The 24,863-nt window shown below is 41.3% G+C and overlaps 2 protein-coding genes across 6 annotated transcripts in view; both read left to right on the forward strand.

The window, feature by feature from the left end:
• Positions 1-532: 532 nt before the first annotated feature.
• Positions 533-14,510, forward strand: ptar1 (protein prenyltransferase alpha subunit repeat containing 1). The gene is made up of 7 exons (XM_048992002.1): positions 533-739; positions 1,716-1,885; positions 3,207-3,273; positions 6,279-6,383; positions 8,098-8,335; positions 9,296-9,597; positions 10,004-14,510. The coding sequence occupies exons 1-7, from the start codon at positions 633-635 to the stop codon at positions 10,350-10,352; spliced, it is 1,338 nt and encodes a 445-aa protein (XP_048847959.1). The 5' UTR covers positions 533-632; the 3' UTR covers positions 10,353-14,510.
• Positions 14,511-15,401: 891 nt separating this feature from the next.
• Positions 15,402-24,863, forward strand: part of apba1a (amyloid beta (A4) precursor protein-binding, family A, member 1a) — a 57,016-nt gene continuing 47,554 nt past the window's right edge. For 2 of the 5 annotated variants that reach the window (XM_048991886.1, XM_048991936.1), the window contains exon 1: positions 15,437-15,563. The gene's annotated coding sequence lies outside the window, so the exon portion shown is untranslated. Of the gene's footprint in view, positions 15,564-16,320; positions 16,615-24,863 lie in introns of those variants that run through there. The other 3 variants (XM_048991909.1, XM_048991927.1, XM_048991894.1) reach the window with 3 other exon arrangements.

Here is a 24,863-nt window from a genome sequence, read left to right on the forward strand (position 1 = left end):
TGAGCGGAGTTTGCATGTTCTCTCGGGGTTACATCCGGGTACTCCGGTTTCCCCCTCATATGCCGAGGCTAACTGGACTTGCTAAATTGCCCGTAGGAATGCATGTGTGAGTGAATGGTGTGTGAGTGTGCCGTGCGATGGGCTGGTCCCCAAGGATGGACGGACGGATGGACGGACGGACGGATGGATGGATGATTATATGGTCATTATATTTACAGCATAAAAACCTAAAAAGCAAGACAATTCACTACTATAACTTTAATGCTGCTTGCAACCTTGAGCAAGGTTTCCAATTACGCCGAGCGGTTATTAGAAGATGAATTTTAAATTTTTTATAGAATATGACTTAATTACATAATAACAATAATAACATTAATCGTCAGTAAAAAAAATAGGGACAATGACAACAGGTTAATAGTGGGTATGTTTAAAACAATGACGATAGTTTCTATCTACATATCATAAGCAGTTATCTCAGTTCATGAAGAAGCGTCTTTCCTTTACTTTTGATAGGTCTTGTTATTTGAGTTTTTATTTTGCCTAAGCAGTGGCCACGCTCTCACTACGAGCCCCTCCCAGACGGTAAATCTGGACGCTCTCCGTCACCCGGAAATAGTTCTACCGTCTTGTTGATGTCACCCGCCCCAAGAAAAATGGCAGAGTCGGAGGAAGAGGTGGATGTCTTGGTTCAGAGAGTTGTGAAAGATATCAACAACGCCTTTAAGAAGAACCCCAATATGTAAGTGTGTTTCTGAATAGGAGAAGTCGAGTCAGCGTGGGACGTGTCATTGCCACGAGAGTGCGGGGGGGGCTTTATCGCTACCTAGCGTTTGTTAGTTATGCCAGTATCGGTCGTTTAGCTAACCGGCTAGCTGAAAAGCCGCAACGTTAATGATGTGCTGATAAATTCACATGTCACGGATGTGCCACTGGCAAAAAGAAAGTTTTTAAAATTCCGTATAAATGTACTAAGGGCGTCATTGCAAGTTACTTATAGGAGTGCTAAGTGGTAACTGTATCTAGCTAGGAAGCTAACTGGCTAGTTGGTGACACTGGGTGCATCTGTATAATCACACAAGTTCCAGTATGGAAACCGGGCGGGATCTCACTTTGCTTGTGTATACAGTTGAAGTGTAGCTTGCGTTTATCAATTTTATTTATTTATTACATAACTGTTTTGGCCGAGAAGAGTTTTAACTTTGTCTTTCTAAATTTTAAGGACTACGTTTGTTAGCCGAATACTTTGCTCAATTAACAGCAAATTAGCTACACATTTATTTTAGGCTTTTATCAGATTTTAAAAAGACAATGCAACGTTTCAGTTGTGTAGTCAATGGTGGGCGCGTATTACGTACCGCATATAATCAGAAACTATATATTTAGCATTAGTCGATACAGTTTGTAGTTTTTAAGACATGTCGCGGAATTAAAATAAAAAATGTCATTTCATATATTCTGTTTTGTCGCCGAAAGCTTTTTTAGGCGTGGATACATCTCTTAGCAATAGGTGAACAGATGTACAGAATTAATTATCTTTCTGTTGAAATTACCACTGCTGTGACTTATAGTTTTGTAATTTGTATGTGTCTCCTTGTAAAAACATTTTGTGAGGACAGTTTAGCTGCCTGTAATCAGTTATCTTGCTGTTGTAGATTTTTTTTGTTGTTGTTATATAAGAATGGCTTTTATGTTGTTGACTCGTGTTGTTGTTGCAGTGATGAAATAGGTTTGATACCATGTCCGGAAGCCAGGTACAACCGAAGTCCCATCGTGCTGGTGGACAACAAGCTGGGCATGGAGAGTTGGTGTGTCAAGTTCCTTCTACCTTTTGTGCACAACAAACTTTTGTTGTACCGGCAGCGTAAACAATGGCTGGAGAGGGAGGGTAAGAGTCTGCACCACTCAGCTATTTATTATTATTATTTTAATATATATTTGTTGACCTCTGTGTTTCTGTTCAGGAAATACATTCCTGTGTATCTGTTGGAAATGGCAGTAGGTCAAAGGAAGATAGTGAATTGGAAGAAAACTACCTCTGGCTGTTCTATCTACCTCTAAAGAAAATGTAAATGACTTTCTGAACCAACTTTATTGTTCATATGCATTTATGTAGCAAAAAAACAAATGGATTTAATCTGCAAGGAGATTTTGTAAGAATTATATATACTGTAAATGAAGGTAGGTAGATCGCACATTTGACCCTATTCGCATGCAAATGCGCTGGTAGTTTTTTCCGTATTCCTTTTCAGTGCAGAGTAAGCATGCCCCCCACCACAAGTGTGTCCCCCACCACATTCACAATGCTTCTGATGCCCCTGAGAATAAGATTTATTGATTCTAGCAGTTGGGAGAAGCTGAGGTACCTTTCTCTTGCACTAGTTTCTTGTATACAAGCACCAGGGACAGAGTGTCAGATTAGGACCCAGTGGTCCTACTTTCATGAAGTAATATAGTTCCACCATTTTAGCATCTGCTTTCCTTTTTAGCTGTTCCAGAGGCTTATACTTTCATTTCTTTATGTTGACCTTAAAAGTGGTAGGTAATTTTATACCTTAGACACGCCCTGTGAAATGAGCTTAACATATTTTTTTTCAGTGTCATAGTAGCTTTTCAGATGACTGAGTAACCCAACTTTTATTTTTTCCTTTACCATTATTACCGCAGGCATGCGGTATATTCATATCTATGATGTACAGAAGTGTTTTTAATAACAGATGTAATTTTCACATAGTTACTTTTCCCTATACTAATAAACTGTGTAATTATAGGATTGAAAGTAAGACCGTGTTTATGTGCAGTATTGATCATATCACAAAGGTTTTTGTTTGCCAAACAGCTCTGGAGATATTAGGCAGATTGGTTTATTTTGGGACATTGAGACTGGAATTACAAGGTGGATTGTCAATGTGTGTAGCGCCATTTTAAAAGTGATAAAACACCCTCTCAATCTGATAATTAATTGTGGCTTACGACCTACTTTTGCATGTTCGCAAACCCATCAAATTTTTTGCAGAAATGTACATGACGACCTGACAGTACTTTTTGTCCCATTGAACAAGATCATATGAATCATTACACGAGTTTCTTTTTGTGTCAAAAAGTCTTGCATGCAAAATTAAAACAAAACAAAAAGTCATCAGCTCATTTTCACCTGGAACACATGCACTGTTCTGGTCTCATGTGCCTTTGAATTAAATGTCTTCCAGCATTGATCGATATCACCTGCACACTGCTGCTGTTGAATCCAGATTTCACTACTGCATGGAATGTCAGGTATGGATTTTTACTACCTATGTCGTGAACTGGCCAGTTGTTATAGCAGAGAACAAGGAAATTATCTTGCATTAAAAACCTCATTTTGTTTTATGTAGTATTTTAGAAGATAACTGTAATATAAAAGCCAACTAATATATCTCAGTAATTGCACCGGGCAGTTACTCAGAAAATGTCTGCGAGGAATACATAAGAGGTTTAGTAGTCAGATTGAACTCTCCCGTTCTCCATTTAATTTCAGGCTTTCTTCATTCTTATTTTTAGCCAAATGAGCTATCTTATTGTTCCTGTAGAGTGACAGCCAGTGCAAGACGGCTCAGTTTAATAGAAAAATATCCTTTATAAAATTTTTAGTGTTCACACCCTTGGCTGTTCAGCACTGTCAGTAGAGTGTAAGTGCAGATTTTATTTTTAAGTTTAGCTGCACATCAAGGCTAGGCTGGTGTTTAGAAAATGTCTCATTTTAGTGTTCGCGTGAAATTTTGCTCATTGCATTGGGAAAAGCGTGCAAATAAGACAGGCCTGCCAGGCCAAGAAGGGTATAATATAATAAATATGTATATGATGATACTTCTACAGTACAGTTTATCATATTGTGGACACAGTTTTTATTAATTGATAACCTGTGACTGTGTTATGCTCTTAAGAAGAACATGCTGAACGTCAAAGTGTGGAAGTATTTTAACTTGAGTAAGAACCCTGTTGAATTTGGCGATGGAAAAAGAAACCGCTGTGTCCAGCTCATCAAAGAGGCATTTGTGGCTCCGGGTGTCTGGAACTGCCCTCAGTCAAGACACTGTGTCCTGCTTTGTTGGGTCATTGCCTGGTAAGGGGTTCTGTCCAAAGGAAGCCCCAGCAATGAGACTGAAGTCAATCCTCAGTCACTGTTACTGAAGCCCACACGCATCATGGCCACTTGACAGAATAACGAGATATTACTCGTTTGCTTAAGGCAGTCCGGTAGGGTTTGATTACAGTGTTACGTTTCCAACATTATGGTTATATAATTGTTATTGTTTTGACAGTGACAGCTATGGGGGTGCAACAATATTTTCTGATTTATTTAATTTTCTTCATTTTTTTCTGCCTTCAAAGTGCCAGATGAGTTGTGATGATTTTGATGGTCTTTTTTTTTTTTTTTTAAGAATTTTGTGAACTTTTTTGTAAATGGGGTTACGTAAGCATCTTTTTTTAAAAAAAAAAACAAGCCTCTAAAAACAAAAGCGATTTGTCCTTTTGTCAAAGCAGTGTTTGTTGAAAGATTCTAGGAGGTGCTGATTTCAGCTGGCAGAATCAAAAAAAAAAAAATTTAAGTGTGGCTTCCAATAAACCCCGAAGTGTTCCTACAAAGAGAATGGAGACAAAGTAGAAGAAGTGAACTATCTACGTACATGTACGTGAAACGTGATTAATCGATATTTCTTTGCCCATGGTGTTGGCTATTTCACGGTCGTTTGGCGGCTGGTGAAAATAAGCACCAGCTTTGCCACCCTTTTCATTCCTGGGATAACAGCATTTTGTTGACTGTAGTCTGGAATCTGTTTGGTGACTGTCGATGGCTTTCTCTCTTCTCAGTACAGCTGGATAGGCATGAAAGCTTAAAGAGGATTAGGATTCTGCATGCTAGTTGTAGTGGAGGTGAAGGTTTTTTTCGGAAACCGCATCATTGATTTCTGTTGAGCTCACCATGATTGTTTCATGCAAAATGAATACAGTTTATAACGGATTTATTGGACTAATGAGTTCAGTTAATCATTTTCCCTACCCTTTTATGTTTGTTTTCATAAATGATTAAAAGTGTAATAGTAATGTAGTATGGTAAAATTCACAAATGTTTCTTTCATAGACAATAATAATACTCTACAAAGACTACAGTAGTGTTTTATGATTAAATGACCTGATTCCAGGCACAGTTAGTTGATTTACTCCTAATTTATTTGAAGTCGTCTTTATGAGAGACCTATGCCACATTGACCAAGCGGAAGGAGCAGTGGTAGCTATTACCCCTGTCTAATGCGGGCTCTTCGTGCCTATCAGAAAAGGTGGGAACTGTGAACTGATAAAAGCCACAATGAAAGAGATTAAGCATCTTCTTGCTAGAACTTTGTGAAGCAGTTTCAGTTACACATTATAGTAAGTGTCTTTTGGGAGTCCCTAGCTGCTCAGCTCAGCACCCAGTAGCTTCTCATTAGGGCCTATTCATAGACTGTACATTTGCTGTCGTAATGTCCTGTCTGATACGCTAATGGGTTGTAATTCTCCTTTATAGTCGTCATTTCTAATTCTCTGGGTTAGTTATAGGACAGCCTTATCTGCCAGCATGCTGATTTAAATAAGAGTCATTACCATGTTCTGGATCATTTATTAGGGAAGCGCTTTTTTTTTCTTCTTTTCTCAGAAGCGCCATGAAATGCGTTATCATATCACATCACCATTGTTTGCAATTGTTTTTGTTTTTTTTTGTTTTTTTTTTTTTTGCATGCTGTTACCTTAGTATTCCACAACTTACTGCAATACCAGACTGAAATGTCTACTGCAGTAATCAGTGAAGTCACCATATTTTTGCCCTTCTTGCTGAGCATTGGCAACGGATTTCAGATTTTATCCATATCGATTCCTAATTATATCATGTCATATTGATGGGAATAAAGGAATAGCCTGACGTTCATGATTAGCATAATGAGAAAAATTATGAATTGCATTAAGGGGGATTTTACATTTATTTAAGAGTGTGTGTGTGTGTGTGTGTGTGTGTGTGTGTGTGTGTTTTTACAGATGGTCATTTTATAAATGACCATATGGTATCCAAGAGTATTGTTGCTGAAATTCCACAGCTTTCCCTACCTGGTCAGAAGTACATTTGCTGACATTCATCCACTCTTCTAGCTTGGAACGTTTCTTAGTTTTGAGCTGTCACTAAATCACTCAGATATAGTGGATGCTGCATGATGTCTGTTTGTCCCTACGTGTCGTGATCCTTTAAAAAGGGGGCTCTCTTTGTCTAGGAAGGAACTGGCACAGTGTGGGGTGCTGAATCCTGAGAGGGATCTGTACCTGGGCAAGCTGGTCCTCACCAAGTTCCCCAAGAGCCCAGAAACCTGGATCCACAGGTGCTGCACCGCAGGCTGATTATGGTTGCTGAATTTTCACCAGAATAGTCTGGTGTCCCTTATGTGATTGTACCACTTCTTTTCCACTGCGACATGGTTTTTAATAGGGGATAGATACCCCAATTGGATTCAAGTTAACGAGTAGATTCAGTCCAGTAAGGTTCTGATTCCCAAATGCCTGATTTGGATTCTATTTGGACTGTTCAGTCAAGGCATTCACTGAAGTGTGATCAAAATAGATTTGTTGTTCAAACATCAACCGACACAGCACAATAGTGCTAACAAAAGTGTTAATATTGCAAAACAACATAATTGTTTGTTACCACTACATGATGAAAATAAGATGACAAAAAACAATATATAAGCATAAAATTTATTCTTGTACTTATCCGTAAATACACCAAAATATTTCGTCCGCTTTTTCCTCTGCAGTTCTTTTATCCAGTCAGAAATAAATGAATTATACCTACAGACTTTTAGTAGCTTTCATTTGCTTACCTACAACTGTTGGAAGAAAAAACAGATGATTAACAATATTCCCATAAATGACGACAAATCAAATCCAATAATATCCATTTTCTCATCGTTTGCTTGTTTTTATATAAGGTCATTTCATGTCACCATAAACCGCGCACTGAATATAACATTAACTGCTCTGCCTTTACCCTGATTTATTGCATTTCAGAGATGCCTTTTCCCTCCTTAAAACATTACCACCAGGTGTCATTGCAACTTAAATCCAGTGTGTCAGCTGTAAAATGGAATCTGTTAATGTACCCACTCAAAACCTGCCTGTGTACATGAAAATCACACCTACAGACCTGGGCGTAAAGTTTCCTTGTCCTTTCAATTGTCGTAATAACGTTACATGTCCTCTAAAACACATCCTGTTACTGTCAATCAGACAGGCGTTATAATTTCTATTAGCTGTATTTGCTGCGAACTCGATGCCATTTTAAATCCTTCCAAATCCTTGAAACCCTTTTTGAAAAAGCTTCAGAGAAGTGTCTTTACATTGTCATTTAACCTTACGCCCTAGTTGTGACCTTCACATCGTGTGATTTGTTCTGCTGTGAGGTTGCTTATGACAACTTCTAAATTAATTTGACTGTATTAATGTTATCCAGTTGTCCCTGTCGGTTTTAGTGAAGCTGCGCTGGATGTTTATTCTTTGACTCTGCCACAAGCATAGCTAATTTCCCTAGTTTAGCACTTCTCTGGCGCTTGGTTAAATTAGATCGATCCGGCAGTTGGATACAGTAATGGGATACCATAAGACTGGCATTGCTCCACTCAAGATTGGTGAGGAGCACTGTGGTATTCCCTGTTACAGCTTGAGGGTTTTACTATCTCTGTTTTCGTTATCGCTTGTGTAATTTGGTGTTTTTAATGGTCTCGTTAAAAAGCTAGTTGACCCTTTATCTTGGCCGTTACTGTTCTTTCATGTGAAAGTTAGTGATGTGGGTCGATTTCCCACACAATTATGTGACTCTGGACCGTTTATCCAGTAGGATTTCTGCCCATTTAGATGGCTGTGGGTTCTGGTCCAGTGGCCAGCAGATTGATCATATCACCACTGAGCCCTTGAGTAAGGCCCTTAACCCCGGTTAGCTCCAGAGATTCTGGCTGACCCTGTTCTCCAATCCTCATTCCAATATCGCTGTTAAACGAATGTAAATGTGTTGTACTGAGCTCCACTGTTCGGCCACCCCAGGCGCTGGGTGCTGCAGCAGGTCCTGCGACAGTGCCGCCCGCATGCCACGGAGCAGAAGGAGCCTGGAGAGGTGGAGCTTGGTGGGGCACAGGGCTCGCCCCCCGACGAGCGTCTCCAGCGGGTGCTGCGGCAAGAGATGAAGGTGTGCGCCGAGGCTGCCAGCCGGTACCCCAGCAACTACAACGCCTGGTCCCACCGCATCTGGGTGCTGCAGAACCTGGCCATGGGCAACCTGAAGGTGACCCCCGCACCTCGCCGGGCCACGTGTTAATTCCATTAATCCCATTAATCCCAATGGGAGATACACTTAAATGTGTTATCGAAGTTTTATGGGACCCCATTGGTGCATACTTGCCCAGTCGTTGAGTATGTGCATCCACTATTTGTGTTTTTACTACTCACTTGTGCAAAGCAAGCCATGCATTTTCACGTTCATTCACCTGAGTGTTAAGGTAGCAAAGTTCAAATGTTTAAAGGTACAACAGCAGCTCTATTTCTGGTAATCCTGCTGGTAAATTCAGTCACACGTCTGTGCTTTAGCTATCGTGTTTTTACCTTCTGCCACCCTGTTGGGCTAGTGATCACGCCTCCACCAACAGGCATCGAAGAACGGGGGTGTTCGTTACATTCTACTTAGAGGAATATGTAAATCTGTGGAGCTTTATGCAAATTCTTACCCTTTTTAAAACATTGGTCAGCATTTTCAAGCAGAGCAATTTTCCTTTTCATTCGACTCATCAAATTTGTTTTAAGTTTTATTGCAGGAAAGAATTGCCTTTACATATTATTCCAGGTATTTGAATAGCTTTAGCATATTCTGTGGAAGTGCGAAGGCACGCCTAGCGTATCAAGTGATGAAAGTGGGCCACACATTAAACCAGAAAATACAACATATAGAGCTATAAGCGATTGTACTATCTGTAGTGAATCATTTTGTGTTAACTTCTGTGTTTGGGAAAACAGTGGCTTAATGTCTGGTCTTGTTGCCTCTAAGGTTGGGGGTTGGAACCCTGCCCTCATTTTGTGTATATAAGGTTTACGTGTTCTTCCCGTGTTGCCTCTCATGGACCAGGATGTGCTGGATAAATAGTTTGAAGTTAATGGAACATTTTGTGACAGTGAATCTTAACGCCTGGAGAATATGAGTGACATTTTGGCAGCTGATCCTGTATCCTCTTTGGTTTCTTATTCTGTACAGATTCTTCATGATGAACTGTCTTCAATGAAGCTCTGGGTGTCCACGCATGTATCTGACCATAGTGGTTTCCACTACCGTCAGTTTCTGCTGAAGGCGCTAGTGGCGGAACTGGGCCAAGCCGCGGACGCCTCTTGTGGCCCATCGCAGGATCCGCACCACGGCCACTGGCCCAACGGCGACGGCGCCGCTGCCGCTGAAGAATCCCGGACAGCCAGCATACCCGAACTCTTTGACAAGGAGCTGGAGTTGTGCACTGACCTGATTGAGACCTACCCGGGTCACGAAACGCTTTGGTGTCACAGGCGAGTCCCAGCTTGATCAGTGCCAAATGTGTCTCGCCTAATATGGAAAAATCTTGTGCTAGCATCGCATCGGATTTCTTTACTGGTGACTGTTGGTCCTCCTGTTTTAAACCCCCCTGTTTTAAACCCCCCTGCCCCCCTGTTGGTTATCGGTTAGGGTCAAGGGCTGGCTCTGTTTGGATTAGGAACTGCAGCTGTTGGTTTTCCCTTAACTACTAACACCAAAGTTACTGGTAACACCCATGTTACTGCAAATCCCTGACTGGTTTAATCTACTTCTTGATAGTTCAGTAGTGTATGCAGTTATTACCAGTGCATCATCCTAGTCCTCTACCTAATGACATCACTAGCTCCTGCTATTGATGAGCGTGTGTGTGTGTGTAACTATCGCACTTATCTCTGGCAGGCGACACGTCTTCTTCCTCTGGTATCACTGGAGGAAAGAGCAGTCCCAGGATGGTGGACGACAGCCATCTCTCCTCAATCACGCTGATGAAACACTCAGTGGTTCCCTGGGAGCCAGTGCAGGTAGGAATGTCCAAGCCATGGATGTAGACTCGGCACTGGAAGACAGCAAACAGACCAACTACACCCAAGACAGCAAGCGTCTAAAACGGGGACCCATGCAGCTCTGTCCCGGGCTGCCTTCTGAACACAGCTTTGTCACCAAAATCCTCAGCGGCTGCCGGAGCCCCGAGCAGGGCCGTTTTGCCACCGCCTACAGGAAGTGGCTGGACTCTGTGATAGGTCAGTGACATCTCAATTCTGAAACCCAATAGGTCATGTCTGTATCACCCACACTGTGAGGCTGGGTGTCCAGGCCTCGTTTTCCCCTTCATAATGAAAATTGGATTTTCAGTTAAAGGTCTGCCTGATGCTACTTGTCACTCAGATCAGGTACTTCTGTAACTCAGGTCTCTCTCTGTCCCTGAACAAGGTTTCGCCTCATCAGCTGAGTCGGTCGTACATCATTCTCTCTCAAATAACATATCATGTGAACCTTCGCCTTTTAAGTGACTCGGTCTTCCAGACTTTATCCGCTTTAACTCCTAATTAGACAGTACATCTCATCAACATTTCAGTAGACATTTGAATACCTGATGAAACAAATGTCTTAATACAAATTAATGCTATTGACAGCGTTGAACAATTTATTTATGATACAGCTGTCATGTTTTGTTACAACATGTATCTAACGAATGGTAAGTCCGGTAACTACTGGGACCTGTGGAAATAATGGATGTACTGTTAAAACTACAGTGAGAGTCTTCCGGTAGATGGAACAGAATGAAAGGTGACAGCGTCAGCATTTAGCTTGAATGCCTTCCTTTATGGCTTTGCATTTGTCTGGTTTGCGTTTTTGAATGTGGTTGGGGGTTCGGCTGCAGATGACCAAACGTAAGCACACTTCTCCAGAGCCAGTATTACGCTTATGGTCAATGTATTGCTGTCAGTAACGGAACGCTATGATATGACAGTCTGGTGTTTAAGCACAACTATTACTGTTCACCCGCTCATTTAAAAAAAAAAAAAAAACCTCTCAGTTCGGTCACCGGTTCTCATTCTGAAGGGGAATTTTCAGTCTTAAGCATCTGATCATGCAACATGCCGCCACGCTAACATTGTTCTTACGACTGCTGTTCTGTTGTTTTGTTTTCTTATATAACCAGTGTATTTATTTGTGTTCATGCTAACAGAGTTTAATTTTGGTTGTATGTTACTTTACCTGCCTTGTACTCATTTGATTGCTAAATCTGTGCTTCCATGTGGCACTTGTCATTAGTGGCTGCGGAAACAAGGAGTGGTTCTGTGAAAATAAAGGCAAACATGAATAAACGGATTTCAAAGAGTAAAGTGAAAGTGGGAATACTCCTTCCATAGCACTTCGGCTCTGCCGCGGCAGTATCGTTTTCACACTGTCAGGACGTACTGTACGGCAAATGGGGAAGGACACACTAATTTGTTCAGTGGTCATTTGTTTTGTTCTTGTCATGAGATATTTTGTTTTCAAATATGGATGTAATGTTATTAGTGATACTAATTATACAGTTTTGCAAAAACTAATTTTTTTTCTTCTTTTGCTGATATGTATTGGCAATACCTCAGGTCTGTGTGTGTGGAGTGAGTGGTGTGTCGACTGGGTGAACTTTTAAGTGGTCAATCCCTCTCAGAGCTCATTTCTTCTTGGGGTTTTCTTCCAGTTACTTTGTGTGCAAATTTTAAACTCACCGGTTGCACAGATGAGAAGTTTCTGTCTCACAAGTAGCCCTGCTGAGTTCTGAATCTTAAGCACTAAAATGCACCGCATCATAAATCACTGCTAAGTCATAGTAAAGTGGCCCCTTAAAACAGTCAGTGTCACTTACTCTCCCCTCCATTTCTATAGTATTATGATCTCTGGGAGATGGCGCGGGTATGTGGGGGGCAGGTCATGCAGGCCTCAGGGTTGTAATTTCCCTGGAAATTGCCACCACAGCTGTAATGAAATACCAAAACGAGAGGAAGAGCAGTGTCTGTTTGCCCTGCTCTGGGATTCGAACCCGCAACCTTCTGTTTCTTTGCTAATGACCAGACACAAAGTAATATATTATTTTAATCTGGATTATAAAAAAATAAATCACTTGGTTCAAAAAACTGCAACACAAATGAAAACCAAGTAGAGGAGTGATGTAGCTGGTGGGGTAATTTTATTTATATTTCAGGGTTTCACCTGTTACTTGTTGCCATCATGAGTACATTTTGGGTGTTTCTGTCAACATTTTCTGTTCTCTGTTACAAATGACCATGTGTAGAGAAGGTGAACATTACGAACAGGAGCCCTGGTTGCTAATTCTGTTAGTAGTAGTTTGTGTGGTAGTTGCTTCAATGCTTTTTAATTCAATGCCTATGAAATATGTATCTATTTTGAGTACATGTGCACTTTGTATACAAATGAACCCAGGTACAATTATATTTGGTTGAATTTAGACACTGTGGGTCAGTACAAAGATTGTACCAGTAATGTTGGTGAGCTGCAGTTCAGTTTAATGTAGGTTAGCTTTCTGGTGTTGGAACAAGTTCATTCTGATAACACACGTACCTGGCATAATTTGATACTGAATGGTATGGACTTGTGAAAACCATGCTGTATTAACAAACACCTACAAAAAAAAAACAAACATTTCAGTGTTGGCAAAACGGCAGTCTTGGAACAGTTCTCATGGTTGAAGATTGGCCTTAACACAAACTGACATGGAGTCCTTGTATAGAAAGAATGGCATCGTATACATGTTCTCCTCGGTAACTGACACACACTGTACATTATGACATTGTACATTGCATACACTATGTGCTTATAACTTGAACCATCATACAATAAAATGTCTGTACCTTTCTATTATGAAACATACTGTGCATTGAACCTCCTTGTATGTTCCGTATGTTACATTCTGCTAACGTTCCAAAAGGGAAGGATTAAAGTTTTTGTTCTATTTTCTGTAACGATTTTTAAAAAAGATCATCTGTTATTTCTCCTGTTGAATGTTGTCTTACGAACTGTGACTTAACTTAAGGGACCCAGAGAATTACTAGTACTGGAAATTTTCCAAGACTCCATATCTGATTTAATTTGCCATCTTTCAGTTGTATACCTCACTCCACTCAATTATTCCTTTTTATGTAATTAGCTTAATTCTTACCGGTGAAGAAGGGCATTGATGGGGGGGGGGGGAAGTAGTAAGTGAATAGGGTGCAAACAGGGTTAGCTGAGTGGGTGCTAGAACGGACATCTCCCTTGGTTTCTGGGAGTGACAGAAAGATGACTGGTGAAAGCATGTGGCTGCAATGGATGAGGGTTATTATAAAGAACTGAATAGCCTTGAATACATTTAGTAAATGAGCAGCTCTGTGTAAGTGCTTCAGTGTTTCTTGGGTTTAAGTGACAGCAGGTGTTGCATCCGTGTTGTCAGGAGTTGTTGCAGACAAACGCGAGCGCTTATGTGGAACATTACGCCATGGCAATATGTAGCTATTAATTGGCCTTTTGCATTCTTATTTATTTTTTTAAAGATGTTTTTAAACATGGGCTTGGTTTTAGAAATACACTTGATTTGAAATGCAGCCTTAGTTTAAATGTCGTGCACTGTGCTGTGAGTGGTTACCCAGATGCTAGTGATCTTTTGAGGGCTTCCACCTAAACACTAAGCTGTTATATGCTTTGTTTAGAGAAATACATATATATATCTATATATCTATATAATTAAAGTATATTTAAAAAGGCAATCATTGGATTTGTCTTACTGTGTTTTTGGGAGAATTCTTGTTTTGACTATTAAACCAAGCAAAATATTGTAGTACCAAATTGTCTTTCTGCAATTCACTTTTATTAATCAAAAATGCTTTCTTGTGTCTCATTTGTGAAACTAACACAAGCATATCCATTTTACTACTTTAAGGGTGTGATAACACATACCTTATTAAATTAAATTGTAAATCTATGCAGAAATGTTTCTTTAATGAAGGTTTTTGAGCTTAAAAGCAAATGTAGCTTTTGTAGATTTTCATTTTGTAGAATTCCAATCCCCATTGTCGCAGCCCACCCCCTCCCCCCTTGAATATAAATTTATAATAGGAAAGGTGTTCATATTCATAATGTCTTATCTGTAATTTTGTATTTTAGACTAATACATTTTAAAACCACTTTTTTCACCTTTGCAGGTCTTTCATGTACAACTTGCTTACCGAGTGAAAAAATAAAGTTCTAAAATATACTTTGTTTTCTTTCCCCAAAGTTGTGAATTCCTTCGTCATTTGAATATTCCAACTTGAGAATTTGTTCAATAAGCACATATAATGAATCTCTTCTTGCCTGTTGCACAAAAACTCACCTTACACAATGTACTGTATTCTCTCAATAAACTGAATTACTGACCATGCCAACTTGAAGGCTTGTATGTTTATTTTGGTTCACCCAAGTTGTTTGCTCGCTCATGTTCTGCTGTATGGACTGTTAGCCGAGCCGTTAGTATCACCCTGTTTCTTATCGAAGTTAATCTATTCATCCAACTTCCTTCACCACTTATCCAGTACGGGGTTATGGTTGGCCAGGAGCCCACAAAAAGAGAGCAAGGCCCACTGTGGGCAGGACCCCTCCATTGGAGAACACAATCATCCTCATTAAAGGCAATGTAGAGATACCAGTTCATCTAACTGTATGGTTTTGTACCTGGGGGACTGTATGTAAACACGGGGGGAATTAGAGGCAGGAGTTCAGTTCTGAATCCTGGAGGTGTGATCCTACAGTTCATTAGGTTTCCACTAATTCCCATATAATAACAGTACTGAGGTCTCTGCTGCCCAAAAACCTTCTGTTCATATCAAAAATTAAAATCTCTGTTTTGCTCATTTACATAGACTTTTTCTCAGTTTGCAGTTTACAAGAGGTGACTGTTGGTATGAACATCACCGCTGAAATCACAAAATACTTAATACATGCAAGTACATTCCAGGTGTGGTATTAACCTACACGGTTCTTTCGCCACTGAACCTAGTTGTACTCTTTATTCTCATGGCTAATAGATGTTTGTCAACAGAAACATTAATCGGAAAGTCATATAGAAACACTATTTCAGTTCCTCGTATCAGTACTGCAAATGGAACAGTGCACAATAGTAAAACCGATTAGCCTGGGGTCCCTATTCAGAAACGACTTTGAACAACACTCTTAAGATCGAAAAGGCGTGTTGAAGCAAAAAAAAGAAAAGATCTGTCTGCTAATGGATCATTTAGACACACAGGGAGGCTTGGGAGATGAGCCCTCTTTTAAAGATGCATTTGGCATAGTCAGTAATCCGGTATGATGTCACAGTGCAGAGGGAGGGGTTGCGCTCCCACGGACAGCTGCCGGGTGTAAGAGGCAGGGAAGATGGTGGAGTCGCTCCGATCCCTGTGGTCCATAGGGGCATAGAGCCGCTACTGATGACACACAGGTAGGATGAGATTTTTACTTTTGGGTTCAAGTTATCCGGAAATGCGAAATATAAGCTCATTAAATAGGTTATGAGTAGCAGTATGTAAGCGGACTGGGGAACTGCGATGCCTTACCGGCGTTGTACTGTAAAGCTTAACGCCGGAGAATTGCCGGTCAGAGAGTATTTACAGCAAGGGCAATGGCCCGATTGATGATGCACATTCATCACCAAATCATCCCTCTCATCAGTCTTGCATTAGTGTACCTGGTTTGCTGAAGAAGATGTCTTGATTTGGTTAGGTTTGTGTAGAAAAACGCGAACGCCCACTTAATTTATTTTTACATTTGTCCACTCGGCACAGCACATGAAAGTGATCGGCGCTGTATGTCATCGAAACATTTACGTGCGCTTCCAGCTAAAATAGTAATCTGCGGGCCTTTTAATTTTTATTGTTCAGTATTAAATGCTCCACCCTTTCAGACTACTATTATTGCAGGCAGTGGGTTGGATAATCTGTTATTTTGATGTCATCTGAGTGGGGAAAAAAATCTAGTTCACTCGCTGCAAATAGTTAATGGTGCACAGTGTGGCGATGGCAGGTTTCAGAGCAATCATACAGTAAATCCAGTTCGATTTGTGTCAGCTGCAGTTCGGAAACTTGGTATGCTAAGGGCGTGTGGGGAATAGATCAATGAATTAGTGCGAAACACGGACCTTGTCGCCCGATGGCTTCGGCTTCGCAGTGTGTAACAAACACCAACATGGGTTGTTGCATTGTGGCAGACCTTGTATGACAGCGATTGTCCGGGGGTGACTTTGTCAGTGTCGCAGACGCGGCGGCAGCCCGTGGGGACCAGGAGCGGTATTTTTTGACAGATACTGCACTACAGTGTGTATGCAGTTGAATGGCGGCCGCAGAGTACGCTTGCGCTGTAGGCGCTCCGGACCTGCCTTTCCTGCCCAGCACTTGCCTCCCTAGTAGTTCACGGTTGTGTCAGATTGCCTGCAGGTAGGAGAGCGAACTGCCGGTGCGCCGCGTCGCCAGAGGAGATGATAACAGACGTTTAAGGTAAACCGCGAAGATAAGCTTTCTAAATATTATCAAGGCTCGTTTTTCTTTAAAAGGAAAAAAACCTGCTTTTTCTTTCCAGTTTCGGTCCCCTTCTCTTCCTCCGCAACGTTGCGCCTTTTTTTTTTCTCCTCCCATTAATGGTGTTTGACCAGGCAGGCAGGTAGAGTAACGTTTACGACAATGTCAGTGAATCCCATGCATTGATAGGCTTGTGTGCACAAACGCACATGTGCAGAAACAGGCGCTCCAAAAGTGATGTTCCAATAAACATCGTTTAGAAAAGAAAAATCTCCTTGTATTTAACACGTATGCACGCATATAGCTGTTATCGGCATTTAGCGCAGTGCTACACAGGTGCATGCTGCGAAATAGGATATCAATAGCAGGGAATATTTGTGCTGCACTTTACCTTGTGGACAAGGGGGTATTGTTTTATCGGGAATGCGGTCGACGCGATGTAGGATGTGTGGCTAGATGTAGGATTTCAGATTGTGATGCGGACAATGGCGTATTTTAAAGGTTGTGCATGTTATCAGTCTTCCTTTAATATCAGCAAGCAGAATCTGATAGCAGAGATAACGATGCGTAATACAGAATACCAACCCATTATATACTTATACGCTATCGTTTAGAAATGGCTACAGTATGTATAACGCTCAATGCTTTAAAGTGTTTAAGATCATTTTTTACCAAACTTGTTTGAAGTGTGAGATATATCGGTTTGCGATATTTTTTCCTAAAAGCGGAGTGTTTATTGTAATCTGCTGTTTTCAATGAGAGAATCTGTCACTAGAAACTGCAAGTAATTCTTTCTGAAAGAGTAAAAATATGCCGGTGTACATGCAGCGGTGTTGCCTGTGTGATAGCTGCTGCTGCTTATTATCACAGCTGCGAATACTGATCAATAAGTCGCGGGTCAAAACAGTGCGGCCGACACCGGTCAGATGCTGTCAGTTTTGTACAGTTTGCTACTCCAGTCACTGGAAAACGCTTTGCATGCATTTTACATAGGCTGCATGCATCTGCAGTGTGAAGTTTCTGAAAGGGCACATGATCAGTCAGTTTAATATTGGCAAATGCTAATATGTTCATGGTTGTATGAAGACAACAACAGGATCAGTACTGCAGTGTAGGAAAATTAAGTTTCATCATTGGAATATTAATACTGAACAGCTTCCTCATCACAGTGTAATGTAATGTATTACTTGTATTTGTGTTTGCATGTAACTCGCTGGATGTCGAGTGGAATGTTTGCGCTGCGCGTGTCCAGTTTGGTTTGTGGCAGCCATGTTATCTGGTGCCTGGTGGCTTTATTTGATTCTGTCATCATAACATATTTCCTATTTTAACAGTGTGGTACGTAAGGCTGTCAGTCCGGCCTTGTGCAGGAGCTGGTAACTTGCCTGGGACTGACACTGTAATTATTCTTCAAACAAATAATCATTGGGGTATTTCTTTAAACGAAGGAAAGTTGGACTGGAATTGTCTCTCTCTTAGTGTTGATTTTATTTGGGTTTTTCATGGAGGGAGTTACAGATGAGGATCAAATCCGTTCTTGTGTTTTAAATGGTCTAGGCAGGTAAAACCCGATGAATCAGCTGCCTTTGGTGGTTCTGCGATGGTCTTACCTCTATGGATGACCATCATCTTAGCTGCTGGTTAGCTCACACACAAGGCACTTGATCCTGTGGAACTGAACTTCAGCCTGGAGAAGCTGAGAGCAGAGGAGACCTAATTAATGCTGTCTGTGCTGTCGTGCTAGTTCTGTGCATCATGTCATCTCTGCTGAATGACTTCAGAAATGTTTGTTTTTAACGGTCATAAATATACATGGGCTAAATGGTGTGAACCTGTTTACCTGGAGATGTCAAGTAACTTGAATTGTGTTAAATTTCGTATGAGACCATATTTAAAAAACATGTATTTTTCTGTTCAGAATAGCTCTTCTTGAATTATTTGAACCAAAGGAATACCAAATGTTAAGGAACTGAATGCCACAAAGAGAATCATAAAATAACAAAAGATTTTAAGAGTTATCTATTGAATATGGGATGTTTATCAATACCAAGATTGCAAGGAATTTACTTGTGTTCTTGGGAAGACCAATCTTGCTAACTTGCCTTCCAAGAATGAACTTGGGGTGCAATGAATCATGGGATTGTTCTCGTTGGCAGGGATACAACTTTCTGCATCCTTGATATTTAGGGCGGGGCAAGAACTACATCTAGGGAATTTTACCACCCTCCGTACTTTGGTTCTTGAGTATTGGAACTGTACTTTGGCACTGGAAGATGATGTCACAAGAACACAACAATGGTCATATAGACATTTATATGCACCCATTGAGTGGAATTCAGAACCAAAGTAAATTCCATAAGGACCTTCATTTGGTGTATTTAATCATGCTTCTGGCCTGCTTCATTGTTGCTCTGCAGTGTATCAGTTCGGTTGAGGAATTAAAAATGTAGTGATGAGGAAAATAAGTATCTTTTTCGTTGTGGGTGGCAGTGTTGGTTAGTTATTACCACATCGTCAGATTCATGACTAATTCTTCAAATTCATCATAATTTACCATCACCACTCACCCCGCTACTCTGATATGGATGTTTCACGTGAATGCACGCACGCACACACGCAGACCTGTACTTATAACTTTGTGGGCACTATCCATTCATTTACCCATTCAGTCCCAATTCCCGACAATGACATCCTTATCCCCCACCCAGCCCTAACCTCAACCATAAATAACCAAACAGAATACAAGATTTTTGATTGCAGTCACAGATTTGTATAAAATTGAATTTCCCCTTTTGGGGACAGAAAAAATGGCCCCCACATGTCAAAATAACAGGTCATTATCACATTGTGGGGACATTTGGTGCCCACAATGTACTGTACATGTCACTCTCACACACACACACACACACCCCTTCATATCTCACCTTACACACACACACACACCCTTCATATCTCACCTTACACACACACACCCTTCATATCTCACCCATCACACACACACACACACACACACCCGATGGGAATGCCTCTGGAGCACCGAAATACACTCTTTTCTTCCTCATTAACCTGCTCACACTTCCTGTCACCAGGACCACCTCTGTGCCGATTAGGGAGCGCACTCCCTCCCTCCAAGCCCTAATCACCTTCCGGCTCAACAGCCTGTCTCTTTCATCCGAGGCCGCTCGCTCGGTCGGCTCGCCGCGCAGCAGGGCAGCGCCAGCGATCCGGAGCACCGGGCCTGATCCGTAATCAGGCCTTGCCGCATGATCCCCAAGAGGTACCGCCTGCCTGGGGCTCGTCCATCAGTGTCGGCGTTGACGGGCCCCATCTCCCTGCTCCTGTCAGCCTTCAACTGATGTTTGGTTTTCGGCTCACGATTAAAACGGCCGGGCCCGGAGGTGCTGGCAGTGGGGCACTGGAGGGGCTTGGCACCTGGGTGTTCGAAGGATGCCCCTTTAATGAATATTCACAGCAAGGGCAGACCATCTCACAGCCAGCTTGTTATTTTTCCAACTCGCTTGCGCCGCAGACACACGAGGATAGATTACATATAACACGTGCACTGAAATTTAATATCAAAATATTGTAGGACTGGCTCATCTCCCAGGGTTGGTATTCATGACCTTTTTAAGTTCTGGAAGCAAAAAAATAACAAATACTGCAATACTACCTTCCCAAGCTTCACGGGTTTTGAAATTAAAATTCTGAGGTTGCTTTATTTTTGAGGCTATGGCTGTTGTTTTCCTCTCCACATCTGAAGTGTGTCCTGCAATCTCATTTTTAATTATTAGCCGTTTTTTAATTGCAGAACTGTCAGTCGCTCTTTATATCACTCCTAGCAGTTCTGTTCACTGTTATTTGCTGCTGCTTCCGTTTGCTCTGCAATAGCTGCATAAATTATGCCCTTTTATTTTTGCTCCAGTGGTGTGAAAACGTGGTAAGAAATCGGTGGTATTATGCTTATTTGTCTGAGAGGAGTATTTCTTACTCATCTATATTTACAGTGCTGCTTGAAGATGTGAGTCTGATTTATTTTTTTTTTTTAGTTTCTTAGTTGTGTTCTCATAAAATCTTTACCTGAATTCCTATATTTTAATGAGGATCATCAGAATAACAGCCAAACACGAAATAGCTTTTCATTATTCATTGAGCAAAATATCTTTATGTAGGAGAAACGCTGATCAGGATTTGTGGAGAATCTTAGAGATTTTCAGCAAGGTTTTGCTTTCAAAACAGCTTCAGCTGCCCCAGATCCGTGCCTTTTTCCATGGACAGTCATCTTCTGGGTTTGCCATTTCATTTCTATGGTGCTGGGCTCTCACTTTCGACCCCGAACTCCAAAGCATGAAATCTCTTCTCCGTAATCCATGTGATGGTGGAAGCTTGAGTTCCAGGGTCTTAAGCTCATGTTCTTCTCCAGAATATTTTGGTAATTCATTGACTCGCTGATGCTGTGATTTGCACCCCCATAAGTAGTAGTCACCCCAAACCGTCACACTGCCAGTGCAGTTCTGAGTGCTCTGCTGCTGATCTGTTGGCTGACCTTTTATGAATGACATCGCTGTTCAGCTGGTGTCCCACCAAGGCATGAACGCAGTGCAGCCGGGGAAGGTGCAGCCAGGGAAGTCAGCTGGTTCTTGGTTATTGTCCTTTTTAAAATTGACTATCGCTTTCTCGCCAGTCTTTTTCTAGGCTTTTCCCTGCCGATTTGGTTAACTTGACATCCTGTCATTTACTGACTTGGGTATATTTATCTCATTGCCTGAGGTAATGAACCTTGCGGTTTATTTTTTTTTGTTGCAAATGCACTCATTCTCCATTCATCCATCCATCTTCAAGGACCGCTTAGCAAAAAAAAGTCCATCACAGGACATACAGGGCATGGTTCATTCCAGACAGGATGCACAGATTGGCAACGCCGGTCACCCTAAACCACACGTCACTGGAGCATGGAAGCAAGGATACCTGGAGAGAAGCTGAAGGAACTCGAGGAGAACAATGCAAACTCCTTTTGAGAAGAAGGGCAGGAATCAAGCCTGCATTCCTGGAGGTCTGAGGCAACCCACTGACCCTCCATATCGTCTGATGAAAAGTTACCTATTTTTACTGAACTGCGTGTGTCAATTCCTGCACATAATACATGTGCTTCATGAATGTCTTCTGCATAGTACAGACTGATTTTGATTACATCACAGGCTTAGCAACTGTGAATCTGACTATTTCTGTTCTAGATTTTTTTTATGAATCAGTGATTCATACACAGCCTCACATTTGTCAATTATTTTCCTTGTCACTTATTTTGTGGTTATTTGCAATTGTTCTTTCATAACTGATGTTCCTCTTTGGAGTGGGATGTTGCATGACAGTATAATGATATCAAAATAGGAAATGGTAGCACTGCTGACTGCACATGGTCACCATAACGGGTTCAATGAATTAAAGTATGTTTTAGTACAAACTTGAATATTTTGCTAGATCTTCTTGTGTGGGGAAATGTGAGAGCAGGAAGCACAATGAATTTGCGGTACTTGGTTCTACCGTCTTGCTAGTTTCTAGACATCATGCGGAATGTCTAGAACGTGCAGTTCTTTTAAAGCGCGATGTCTGTGAAGTTCCTGTTTACAGATACCGGTTCTCTGAAGGACATGTTCTTAAATTTGTATTGTCCAAAGACGCACAGCACTTCAAACCCGGCTTCCCTGCTCGTTGCTCTGACCCGATGTTCTCCAATAATACTCGTTTATCCACTGCTTTTCTTCGATGACAGCTCTCTTCCTTTGTTGAATGAGCGTGAAGTAATGTAAGTTGGCAGCTCGTGTTTACTTCCATTGGAATGAGAATGAGTAAAGTTACATAAACGCCTTCGCCGTTTAAATGCTCGGAGCAGCCATTGAGAGCTTTAAGGTAATTTGCACTGAAGCCTGCTGCCGCGTCTGCTTTTACATTCAGCTCTGATCCACCATGTTGGTTTGTTTTCTTGTCTGGATTTGTTACTCACTGGTACCTCAGCCATCAGTGTTTTGCCCACTAGCATGTGTTCCCTGTCACTTCTGTCATTTTTTTTATTCTGCACCCGGTTCCTCCGTAATATACTGAGAAGCTCAGCATTATTCCCATAAGAAAGGTGTATGCTCAGTGAGCAGAGCGTCACTCAGTTTGATACAGCCTAGGTGATCTAGAACAGACCTAGGTGGACCTGTTTTGTATTTTTGTGTTTTTCACCGGCCCTTGCAGTCAATATGATGAAAAAAATAAACGGGTGAAGTTTTGTGTTTAACTTCCATAAATAAATACAAATTCAAGTGCTACTTCTACATTGGAAAAAAATGGCCCCAGCTGTTATGGTGAAACTCTGACTTGGTCCTACACAGAAGATTGTTGCCCTGAGCAGATTTAGAATCTAGATGTACATGAACAGCCCAGGAGTCTGTCTCAGGCAGCAAAGGGACACATGGCAGGGGTGCATGCTGGACAGGATGCTAGTGAGCACAAGATAATTAATACAAGTATCACTGTAACACTTAACAGGTTAAAAGGGCATTGGTAGTTTGTGGCACAATCCAAAAGGTATTCAAATAATGCCATATCCTCGGAGCTGGACATTTGTAGCTGACCACTTGCTTAAATGTAGGTAACCTGTTGTACTGGCAGATGGGGAAAGTTCAGGTCCATAAAGTACAAATCCAGACTAAGATTTTGTTTCAACCAACCGGTTGAGTATAAAGAGTCACATTCACAATGTGCTCAACCGGTTGGTTGGAACAAAATCTTGGTTTGGATTTGTACTTTCTGGACCTGAACTGTCCAGCTCAGAGTACTGGCATGTCAATGAGCAGACTTGAGCTCTCGGTGCTGGTGGGTTGTCGTTAAATGGCTCAGAACAGTTTAAAACGTCCCTGAAATATGATTTATGCTTGAAGCGGTCGCAACAAACTAAAGCTTCAAGAGGCTTTAGCTTTCATAAGCCATTTGTTGGCTCCTCTGTTTGGCTTGAATTAAATCTCTTTGTCTGGTGTAACCCCCGAGCCCCATTGTCTGAGCCGGTGACGTCTCCGTTTGAATAGGCGGGACAAGATGGAAGACGGCAGCTAACACTAAGCTTCCGGTTTGCTGGAACTGGTTTCAAAACATCGGATCAGTGACCGTCACAAATTTACTTAGGCTGTTCTTATCCGTTTTGGGGTGTGCCGTCAATTACACTGTGCTAATGAGTGTGTTCAGCCATTGCTACTTCCTCAGATTTTTTATGAATTAAAATGATTCTCTCACATGCTAACAGGGATACGGCGATTGAGACGGACCAGTCATTGTTATCTTTGTCAGAAGATTTTTGATGCATGGATGATTCCCTTGGATTTTTTTATATTGAGGAAAAACTGCAGCAGAAATGTACAATAAACGTATAAAGGTGAAATATTGATTTGATAATATTTTGGAGGTGGAGCATGTTTAGTGTGTACAGTCTCTTTTAAAGATGCAGCTCTACCCTGAAGATGGTTTGGAATTGTGACTGTAACCATGATTTTGAATTTTGTCACCAGAAATATGTAACTCGGATCATATTGAATCTGCATGTGTATTAAGTCACATATTTCTATTGAAAGGACTGACTGCATGAATAATTTATGGTTTGTTTTTTTTTTACGGTGTGTAAAAATGAGTACGTGGCAGTTAGGTAATAGTAAATGGTAAACGTGCTATTCTGTGATACTGACATTGAGAGAGACTGTTACCCTGCCTTGCATCCTCTGCTTCTCATGATTCACTGGTGCAATGAGAAGACGAAGGCGTGTTGGCAAGACGCTCACGGGGGATTGTAAGAGGCCACAGACTGTGACACATTAACACCCCACCAGGCAGAGAACCGTGGGTTTGTTTTTCTTTATGGAGATGAAATAAATGAGGCGTAGGTTTCTTCCAGTGTACAATTACGGAACTAGACATTAATTAATTTACCTGTTGTAGTACAACTGTGGGTCGTGTGGTGGTTTAGGTCCTGGGACTGCAGTCTGAAGGTGGACATTACAAGTCTTGGGAAGGGCCGTGCATTTCACTGTGAAAGGCTGTAGGGTCGATAAGTTAGATGTTAGATTTTGTGGAACATCAAATGAAGAAATTTATAGACCCAAGTCTTCCGTGTAAGTGTTTTGTAGGAGGAGGCATTTAGCCCTACTTGTGAAACGCTGACATATAATGATTCATTAAATAGCAATGAGTATATTTTGGTG

The sequence above is a fragment of the Brienomyrus brachyistius genome, chromosome 2 (assembly GCF_023856365.1).
Source record: "Brienomyrus brachyistius isolate T26 chromosome 2, BBRACH_0.4, whole genome shotgun sequence".
Taxonomy (NCBI): domain Eukaryota; kingdom Metazoa; phylum Chordata; class Actinopteri; order Osteoglossiformes; family Mormyridae; genus Brienomyrus; species Brienomyrus brachyistius.